At 29.3% G+C, this 12,086-nt stretch overlaps 1 protein-coding gene across 1 annotated transcript in view; it reads left to right on the forward strand.

Annotated features, from left to right (window-relative positions):
• Window positions 1-12,086, forward strand: part of LOC145249682 (N-methyl-L-tryptophan oxidase-like) — an 80,509-nt gene that overhangs the window by 13,512 nt on the left and 54,911 nt on the right. Inside the window, exon 2 of the mRNA XM_080111479.1 lies at window positions 3,936-4,077. Coding sequence (XP_079967605.1) covers window positions 3,936-4,077 — 142 coding nt within the window. The remainder of the gene's footprint in view (window positions 1-3,935; window positions 4,078-12,086) is intronic.

Below are 12,086 nucleotides of genomic sequence, written 5' to 3' on the forward strand. Positions count from 1 at the left end.
AATAGATGTATTTCAATATCATCTTCATTCAATATCTAACAAAGATGTATTTAAATATCATCTTTATTCAATATCTAAAAAAGATGTATTAAAATATCTTCATTCAATATCTAAAAAAGATGTATTTAAATATCATCTTCATTCAATATCTAAAAAAGATGTATTTCAATATCATCTTTATTCAATATCTAAAAAAGATGTATTTCAATATCATCTTTATTCAATATCTAAAAAAGATGTATTTAAATATCATCTTCATTCAATATCTAAAAAAGTTGTATTAAAATATCATCTTCATTCAATATCTAAAAAAGATGTATTTCAATATCATCTTCATTCAATATCTAAAAAAGATGTATTTCAATATCATCTTTATTCAATATCTAAAAAAGATGTATTAAAATATCATCTTTATTCAATATCTAAAAAAGTTGTATTAAAATATTATCTTCATTCAATATCTAAAATAGATGTATTTCAATATCATCTTCATTCAATATCTAAAATAGATGTATTTCAATATCATCTTCATTCAATATCTAAAAAAGATGTATTTCAATATCATTTTTATTCAATATCTAAAAAAGATGTATTAAAATATCATCTTCATTCAATATCTAAAATAGATGTATTTCAATATCATCTTCATTCAATATCTAAAATAGATGTATTTCAATATCATCTTCATTCAATATCTAAAATAGATGTATTTCAATATCATCTTCATTCAATATCTAAAAAAGATGTATTTCAATATCATCTTTATTCAATATCTAAAATAGATGTATTTCAATATCATCTTCATTCAATATCTAAAATAGATGTATTTCAATATCATCTTCATTCAATATCTAAAAAAGATGTATTTCAATATCATCTTCATTCAATATCTAAAATAGATGTATTTCAATATCATCTTCATTCAATATCTAAAATAGATGTATTTCAATATCATCTTCATTCAATATCTAAAAAAGATGTATTTCAATATCATCTTTATTCAATATCTAAAAAAGATGTATTAAAATATCATCTTCATTCAATATCTAAAATAGATGTATTTCAATATCATCTTCATTCAATATCTAAAATAGATGTATTTCAATATCATCTTCATTCAATATCTAAAATAGATGTATTTCAATATCATCTTCATTCAATATCTAAAATAGATGTATTTAAATATCATCTTTATTCAATATCTAAAAAAGATATATTTCAATATCATCTTTATTCAATATCTAAAAAAGATGTATTTCAATATCATCTTCATTCAATATCTAAAAAAGATGTATTTCAATATTATCTTCATTCAATATCTAAAATAGATGTATTTCAATATCATCTTTATTCAATATCTAAAAAAGATGTATTAAAATATCATCTTCATTCAATATCTAAAAAAGATGTATTTCAATATCATCTTCATTCAATATCTAAAATAGATGTATTTCAATATCATCTTCATTCAATATCTAAAATAGATGTATTTCAATATCATCTTCATTCAATATCTAAAAAAGATGTATTTCAATATCATCTTTATTCTATATCTAAAAAAGATGTATTAAAATATCATCTTCATTCAATATCTAAAATAGATGTATTTCAATATCATCTTCATTCAATATCTAAAATAGATGTATTTCAATATCATCTTCATTCAATATCTAAAATAGATGTATTTCAATATCATCTTCATTCAATATCTAAAATAGATGTATTTCAATATCATCTTCATTCAATATCTAAAAAAGATATATTTAAATATCATCTTTATTCAATATCTAAAAAAGATGTATTTCAATATCATCTTCATTCAATATCTAAAAAAGATGTATTTCAATATCATCTTTATTCAATATCTAAAATAGATGTATTTCAATATCATCTTCATTCAATATCTAAAAAAGATATATTTCAATATCATCTTTATTCAATATCTAAAAAAGATGTATTAAAATATCATCTTCATTCAATATCTAAAAAAGATGTATTTCAATATCATCTTCATTCAATATCTAAAAAAGATGTATTTCAATATCATCTTTATTCAATATCTAAAATAGATGTATTTCAATATCATCTTCATTCAATATCTAAAAAAGATGTATTAAAATATCATCTTTATTCAATATCTAAAATAGATGTATTTCAATATCATCTTCATTCAATATCTAAAAAAGATGTATTAAAATATCATCTTCATTCAATATCTAAAAAAGATGTATTTCAATATCATCTTCATTCAATATCTAAAAAAGATGTATTTCAATATCATCTTTATTCAATATCTAAAAAAGATGTATTAAAATATCATCTTCATTCAATATCTAAAAAAGATGTATTTCAATATCATCTTTATTCAATATCTAAAAAAGATGTATTTCAATATCATCTTCATTCAATATCTAAAAAAGATGTATTTCAATATCATCTTTATTCAATATCTAAAAAAGATGTATTAAAATATCATCTTCATTCAATATCTAAAAAAGTTGTATTAAAATATCATCTTCATTCAATATCTAAAAAAGATGTATTAAAATATCATCTTCATTCAATATCTAAAATAGATGTATTTCAATATCATCTTCATTCAATATCTAAAAAAGATGTATTAAAATATCATCTTTATTCAATATCTAAAAAAGATGTATTTAAATATCATCTTTATTCAATATCTAAAAAAGTTGTATTTAAATATCATCTTTATTCAATATTTAAAAAAGATGTATTTAAATATCATCTTTATTCAATATCTAAAAAAGATGTATTTAAATATCATCTTCATTCAATATCTAAAAAAGATGTATTTAAATATCATCTTCATTCAATATCTAAAAAAGATGTATTTAAATATCATCTTCATTCAATATCTAAAAAAGATGTATTTAAATATCATCTTCATTCAATATCTAAAAAAGATGTATTTAAATATCATCTTTATTCAATATCTAAAAAAGATGTATTTCAATATCATCTTCATTCAATATCTAAAAATGTTGTATTTAAATATCATCTTCATTCAATATCTAAAAAAGATGTATTTAAATATCATCTTTATTCAATATCTAAAAAAGATGTATTTAAATATCATCTTCATTCAATATCTAAAAAAGATGTATTTCAATATCATCTTCATTCAATATCTAAAAAAGATGTATTTAAATATCATCTTTATTCAATATCTAAAAAAGATGTATTTCAATATCATCTTCATTCAATATCTAAAAATGTTGTATTTAAATATCATCTTCATTCAATATCTAAAAAAGATGTATTTAAATATCATCTTTATTCAATATCTAAAAAAGATGTATTAAAATATCTTCATTCAATATCTAAAAAAGTTGTATTTAAATATCATCTTCATTCAATATCTAAAAAAGTTGTATTAAAATATCATCTTCATTCAATATCTAAAATAGATGTATTTCAATATCATCTTCATTCAATATCTAAAAAAGATGTATTAAAATATCATCTTTATTCATTACCTAAAAAAGTTGTAGTTCAATACGATTTTACTCAATGTCTAAAAATACATATTTCAATATCTTCTTCATTCAATATAAAAAAATGTGTTTCAATATTTTCTTCATAAATACCGGTAGACTAGGCATTAGATCCGGAGAACCAATGGAGCTTGTTTGTTTGCTAGACAAACAAACTCACATTTTTGTATGTTTTTGTTTATACGTTTTTCTACTCCCGTGTTCTGTTTTCCTTGTAATCCTTTAACCATGGTTAAAACAATATCTAAAAAAAGATGTCTTTCAATATCATCTTCATTCAATATCTAATATAATTCATATCTATTGTAAAGAATTTTTGTTGAGATATATTTCAATATCATTTTTATTCAATCGTTTTTATTTTGTCTTTAATTCATCAATATTTACATTTATCAATCTTTATTTGATGCTCTACAGACACAGATGATACCTGATCGTGACATCTGGAGTGCTCATTATGATGAGGGACGTATTACTCGTATGTCGGACCCCAACTGGATATGGTCACTTCTTGCACGTAGATCAATTCAACGTTATAGGAAACTGGAACAAGACACAGGTAAACTAGAAATAGATGAGTTTATAAAATTTTATCAGGTTGATTTTTCTTTGCTTTTGTTTTTACAAAAATATCGAACATTTTAGATTAAAAACAAAAAAAAGAAACAAAAGATAAAAAATATTGGTACTATTGAATCTTACTATCTGGTCCGCTTCTGTTCACAGATGTCAATCACAGCACACATGCAAGCATGTTTTAGGCTGACCTAAATTTAAATATTAAGTCTGAACACCTCATATTTCTTAAACAAATAAAAGCTGCCCTGTTGGTTTTTCTATCTCTATTTTTCTCTCTTCTATTCAGCCGAAGATTAACCTTGTATCTTTGGATTATACTGATTGAATAAACAATTTTTTATCAATTTGAGTTGATTTTATCAATTTTTTCCTAACGAATTACCCCTGGATTTTAAATTCTAGCTGTTGGATTCCTTTTTAAAAATTTCCTTTTCGCTTTTCAGATTACCATTGAATATTATTCTCAGTTTGTTTTCCTTCTTTTCCACATTTTTTTAACACTTCTTCACATGTTTCTTAACGGACATGAACATTTTGCAATTTATGACTATCATAAATTGAAGTTTCATCCACTGGCTCAACCAGCAAATTCTAGCCTAGCTACAATTATAATTTGCTAATTTCTTTCTGTCCTCTGATGAGAAGAATAGCAAGAACAGCATTCTTTGAAACTCCATGGAATAAAGACTTTGAACATTGTTTGCAGGAGTATTCTGTCAAGTAATAAATTTAATTGTAAATTTTAATTGTAAATTTTAATTTACAGTTTTAATTTCTTTTCTCTCTCTTATATATATATATATATATATATATATATATATATATATATATATATATATATATATATCTCACTATTAATATTATTTAAATATGAATTTATTTTGTTGAATTTTAAAAGTCAGATGTAAATAGCATTCCATCTGACATACTGATATTTGATTTGGACTAGCTTTTCTTTTCCGCTTTTTTTTTCATTCATTATGTGATTGACACATATATTTCATTTCTTCAATTCAATTTCTTTCTCATAATATTTTGGATAGATAGTAATAATAACTGATTCAAACAAAAACATAAACTTAAACCTTTCATGTTTCTGATTTTCTCCTCACTTTTCGATTACCTGATAGTCAATTTGATGTTTTTAAAATAAACGTTAAAATATGTATTTTTTCTTAATACTAGGCAACAAACCTTTTTTTGTAATTTCAACTTAAACAATCGTTTCTATTAGATTCTACAAAGAGGTGAATTATTTTGAATGATGTGCTTTTAAGGATGTAAGGGCCTTATAATAATAATAATAATAATAATAATAATAATAATAATAATAATAATGATGATGATGATAATAATAATAATAATGAGAAGAAGAAGAAGAAGAAGAATGTTGTGTTTAGCGAAAGTATTATGTCAGGATTATTGGATAACATAGAACAAGTAGGCAAGCCCGTTGTATTTTAAAATACAATTTATTTGTGGCAGAAACATTAAATTAATTACAGACAAGATTGAATTCCGGCGATGTCCGCCATGTTGTTTTTCTCTCCCTCAAACTCTCTACTTTTTTCAAAGATCTATAAGGGGCGATAATTCTTACTTTCTTTATTTAGAGTTATTCCCCTTTATATCGCTTTAACACCTCCTCTTTGAAATATGATGCTTGTAAAATGTTTGATGTGGGTCTATTTGCAGAGTTGAAGTTAGTTTGCACTTTTGTTGCATCCTTCAGGTTGTACCTTTCTTCTCAGACTTGCTTTGTTTACTGCATATTGCTTGAACACTTTGAGGTAATTCAAATCTGTCCGGTAAAATATTTAATGGAAAGATTGTTATTTGATTGTCTCTTTAAAAGATATGAGGGACGAATTTGATTTGCATGTCTGACCCAAATAGATGATTGTACCTCCACATCATAGATTACATTACCAGACGACATATTATGTGACCTTGTATTCATTTTTTCTTTACCATTGCGATAGTTTTTTGTCAATACAGGTTGTCCTGGTAGGAATTTACGTGAACTTGCTCAGTGATGGCAATTGAATTGGTTTTCCATCGTCCTGTTTCTCTTGTGAAAATTATTTGATGATGGACGAATAGCATCCATTAGTAAACATGTTTTTCTATTCATCAGTGCTTCAGCAGGAGACTTTCCATTTGGGCAATTTAGATTTGGGGTAGCTCTAGCTACTTAGAAATATTTTTTATGATATCTTGAGTAGTTCCTTCCCCTTCAAAAGTGCTCTTTTAAATGTGCCAACAAAGCATTCAGCTTGCTCATTTGAATGTGGATAGAAAGATGAATATCTGAGATGCTGAATACTGTTTTGTTTACAGAAGTTAGAAAATTCTGCTGAGGTAAATGCCGTACGCTTATCCGAAACTAAGATTCCAGGAATGCCCAATCTGCTGAAAATTTCTTGTAGTCTCTTTACAGTTTAATTTGATGTGGTATGATTTATTTGGAAACCTTCTGTCCACTTAGTGTAAGCATCAACCAATATTAAACAATGTTGTCCATTGATTAGGCCATGCATGCAATGTTGTTTTCTGAGGAGACTTTGCAACCAGTTGACATGTGGCACAACTTTTTACAAGTTCCTTTAATTGCCTGTTCATTTTTGGCCAATAGAGAAAGTCACATGCCAAGGCTTTCATCTGATTAATTCCCTGATGTCCATAGTGAAATTGCTTAAGAACTTTGTTCTGGAGTTTGAATGGGACAACAACACAAAGAGAAGTGTTCCATTGATCTCGAATAAAGATCTTCTCTGAAAAAATGGTTGAAGTAGCTGGTATGTGCATGTTTTTGGCCAGCTTGTGAGATGAAAATGGTGAACTTTATAGAATAATGAATCTGTGGTTGTAGCTTCCTGGATCATCTCTAAAGTGACAGATAGTGATCTAAATGTGGAAACAAACACAGAGACAACTTCAGGTTTCACAGATATAGCAATGATGGCTGTGTCTTCCACTACTTTTTGATGAGAAGGGACGAGTCTGGATAACGCATCTGCTTGGCCAATTTTGCTTCCTGGTTGGTACTTTGTAGAAAAATTGTAATCTAAAAGCATAGTTGTCATCTTTGTAAGCGGTTTGCTGTATAAACTGGAATTCCTTTTCTGGAAACAAAAATAGGCTTGTGGCCTGTGATTAGAGTAAAATGCCGGCCATATAGCATTTTGTGAAATTTCTTTTCCATGTAGATAATTGCTAGGGCTTCTTTCTCAATTTGGCTATACCTTTGTTCAGTAGACTTTGATGCATGTACAATGGCTTTTTTGCTTCCAACAGAAAGAAATGGGATATTACTGATTCGACTCCATAGTCTGAAGCATCTGTCACAACAGTAATATCTAATATATTGTCTGAATATTGTCTGAATCTGGTTTCAACCATTTTTGTCAAATATGAATCCAAGGTATTTCACAAGAGTTTAGAAGAATTTGCATTTGTCTGGTCTTAAGTGAAATCCATATTGTTGAATTTGATTCAGAATTGAAGTAAGATGATGCGGAAGTTCCTCTTGGGATGTGCTTGTAATGATAATATCATCAATGTAGGCAGAAACTCTTGGTAATCCTGTGCGCATAGTATCCATAATTTGTTGGAATATTGCTGGAGCTGACTTGACCCCAAATAGAAGGTGGTTAAATTGAAATAATCCTTCGTGGGTGTTAATAGTCAGAAGGTTTTTGAAGTTTTTGTCAACTGCCATTTGTAGATATACACTTGTGCCCGATATTATTCATACCCCTCGGATCTTTTAGATTTCTATAAGAATATTGCTCAAACCAGAAGGTAGACAATATTAAAGGGATTTCAAACAATAAATCAAGCATAAGCATTTTATTTAAACTTAACAAATAAATAAATTATGCAAGTTTGAAACATTATACAAAGAAAAACAATAATGGCACTAGTTCAAAATTATTCATACCTCTCTTACTAATAGTCAATAGCATGCCTTTTATTCTTAATAACTGCCTGTAACCGTTTTGGATATTTATCAACAAGGTTTTTACAAGCATCAACACTGATTTTTGACCATTCTTCAATGCAATAGTTCTCCAAATCCCTCAAATTTCTAGGTTTCCGCTTTTTAACCTCAGTTTTCAATATGTGCCAGAGGTTTTCGATAGGGTTCAGGTCGGGACTCTGGCTAGGCCATTCCAAAACATTAATTTGATTATCCTCAAACCATTTCTTGACTATTTTGGCAGTATGTTTTGGATCATTATCCTGTTGAAGGACCCAGTTTGATCCTAAATGGAGCTTCTCCGCATCCTGTCTAATGTTTTTCTGAAGTATCTCCAAATATTGCTGCTTCTTCATGGTTCCATCTATCTTGACCAAACTACCTGGACCACTAGCCGAAAAGGAGCCCCAAAACATTAGGCTACCACCACCATATTTCACAGTGGGTATGGTGTTCTTTGGGTTGTAAGCTTCTCCTTTCTTCCTCCAAACGTAAGAAGCATCCATATGGCCAAACAATTCAATTTTTGTTTCGTCAGTCCACAAAATACTTGAGAAAACGGACTCTGGAGAATTCACATGGGTCCTAGCAAACTTTAGACGTGCTGCAAGGTGTTTTCCGGTGTGCAATGGAGTCCTTCTTGGTCTTCTTCCTTTCAGACCATTTTCATGCAGAGTCCTTTGCAATGTTTGCCTTAATATTTTTATGCCAGAAGACTCCAGATTTTCTAAAATGTCCTTAGTAGTGGTGGTTGGATTTACATTAACACTTCTTACAATATTCCTGGTGGCTCTAGCAGACAATTTCATTTTCCTTCCTCTACCAATCAAGTTGTTTGTTGTGTGGTGGCTCTGGAAGTTTTTGATGATGCTCTGTACTGTTGCTGTAGGGACCTCAAATTTCTTGGAAATTGACTTGTAACCTAAACCATCCTTATGTGAATTCACAATTTTAGTCCTAAGATCATTACTAAGCTCTTTTTTCTTCCTCATTCTAATAATTTTTATTCTTTTATTGGTTTTCAGTTGATATCATTTTAATTTCTGAAAAATGCAAAAAACGGAATGAAATTAATCAAAGGTTGTATAAAAGATTTCAAAATAAGAATCAAACAGGAAACAAACAGTCAGAAACTCGATTATTACTGAAAAAATAAGGGGGTATGATTATTTTTGAACATTGCAGATTTTATAAATAGCTGTATATTTTTTTTATTACAAGTATCGCGAGATTTTAAAATGATGAAAATGATCAGAAGAGGTTTATTAAGAATATGTATCAATATGGACGTAAACAATAAATTCTCACAAAGTTACACCTAATAAACTCAATTTTCAAGGGGGGGTATGAATAATATCGGGCACAAGTGTACATCTGCAAGATCCAGTTTTGTAAAACAAGTTTCACTATTAAGTTTTGAGAACAAATCTTCCGGTACCGACGGTAGTGGATACTGATGTATCTCCAGTCTGCCATTTAGTCCTGTGCTGAAGCCCACATATAGGCATATTTTGCCATTAGCCTTTTTCACAATGACAATAGGTGCTGCCCAGGATGAATAATTTGTAGGTTGGATTATACTTCTTGTAGACGATCCAATTCTTTTTCTACTGTAGCTAAAGCTGTGGATGGTACCGGACACTTTGGTCTGAAGACTGGTTTTGCATCTGCCTTCAGTTTTAAAGTCACTTTAACTTTAGAACAACATCCAAGATTCTCCTGGAAAACATTGACGAACTTTGTCTTAAGTTTGTTCTTAAAATGTGTTTCAGCATCTGCTGCAGTATTAATATTGAACAAATTAAAAATCGAGTTTAGGGGAACATTGAAAAAAAATCAAGTTCTTCAAAAATAAAAATCTAAGCCAAGAATATTCAAGGTTGATGCGTCAGAAACATAGAAACATAGTTTTTGTTGTGTTGGGATTCTTTACAATATATTTGTACTTTTTTTAAGTAAGTTATGTTTTTTGGACGCCATTCGTCTATTTTTAAATTATATGTAATATCCCTGACTACAGCCTATGCCCTGCATAACCTGCACACACACACACACACACACACACACACACACACACACACACACACACACACACACACACACACACACACACACACACATGTAGATACTCATGGGAAGGGAAAGGAGTTTTCTAACTAATCTGTACTTTCACCTAACATTTTAATAAACAAATCATGCCATAAGAACTGCATCTAATTTGAAAATCTTATCTTAAAAAATAATATCATGATCTGTCTTCTATATAAGTCTCCATAACATATGTAAGTACAGAATAGTTAACAAGCTCATTGTATTTTAAAACACAATTTATTCATAGCATAAACATTACATTAATTACAGATGATATTGAATTCCGGCAATGTCCAATGTCCACTATGTTGCTTTTCTCTCCCTCAAACTCTCTACTTTTTTCAAGGGGCGATATGTGTACACGTTTTTTTTTAAATATAAAATATTTTTTTATCATTAATAAACAGCGGGTGGGAGGCACAGCAGTACTAATATTCCAAAATTATTGTCTACAATTGGGAGACGATAAAAAAATAATAATATTCATAAACTACTATTTATTCATAAACAATGAATGAAACATTATAAATCTTTATAAAAAAAAGAGTTACTCTCTTTATACTATATTTGTTTATTACTTATTTATCCATAGATTTTACAATAATATTGTGTAGTCTGTGTAAAATAAAATATTCCCAGGCAATAGCGTGTCAGATCAGCTAGTTTACAGGGTGGAGCAACTTGCTTATTTAAATTTGGTGCCCTAAAGCGATGGTTGGTCCAAGAATGATAGGGATGGACTTATTTAAGAGGGTGGAGCTTAAAGTTTGGTTCTTAACATGCATTATTTATTTTTTGGTTATTTTTCAGGAACCCTAGTGAGCATAATGGAGTGGACGAGGTTGGAATGCACTTTCACTGTTTAGGCATTTGTTTTAAGCAGTCGCTTAATTGACACAATGCAACGTGCATTCCGTAGACATTTCAGTGTTTGTGTTCTTGGCCGGCAGTTGACTGTTTCATGGGTCAACAACTTCAGGGAAATGGGTGATGTAAAGAAAAAGAAACCTGGTCTCCCCCATGAACAGCAAGGTCAACCAAAACAGTGATGCGGTGAGACAATCTGTTTTAAGATCTCCCCGATGGTCTGTCCACAAACACGCATCTGCTCTTGGGTTTCTGCATCTGCTTGTTCTGTGAGACGAATCCTCCATGAAGAATTGAAATTTCATCCCCACAAATTGGTTGCACGAACTTAATCCATGCGATTTTATTGCTTGTGAAAATCCATGCGAGGCACTTTTGGGCTTGCCTGACGACACACTCGTTTCACTTCCATCTTTCGGGATCTGTAAATAAGCAAAAAATGCCCTATTGGAGTCCTGAAACCCCCAGAGAACTTCATCTACATGCACTACGTGTAACTGTTTAGTGTGCACTATCGCGAATTGGCATAATTTGCCCATGATTTTTTGAAGCAAACGAACAGGCAGTATCAGTGACATCTGACCGTTATGTCAACATGATCAATGAGCGTTTCCTTCCAACACTGAACAAGATGGGTGTGGAAAATTTGTGGTTTCAGCAGGACAGTGCCACCGTACACTCAGTGTACGTCAATGACTGTTTTGCAGCATAACTTCTCAGGATACCTCATCTCCTTGAGGGGCTATCTGCGTTGGCCAGCATGGTCCTCTGATTTATCACCATGTGACTATTTTTTATACGGATATCTGAAATCAATTGTGTACAATGATCGTACTAACACTTTGACTCACCTGAAAAACAACATTTGCCGAGCTGTTGCTAACATACCCATACTACTTTCAAAGTTAAATTTTATTACAAAACAATGAACTAACTATGGTAAGGAAGGAATAATGCAATTAAGTGAAAATAAAAAAAAAGAACAAATTATACAGATGGGGAGGGGTATCTTTGTCTACTATTCGAAGATGCTAATGAGAAATATATCA

This window comes from Euprymna scolopes, chromosome 28, assembly GCF_053919585.1.
Source record: "Euprymna scolopes isolate OS-2025 chromosome 28, ASM5391958v1, whole genome shotgun sequence".
Taxonomy (NCBI): Eukaryota; Metazoa; Mollusca; class Cephalopoda; order Sepiida; family Sepiolidae; genus Euprymna; species Euprymna scolopes.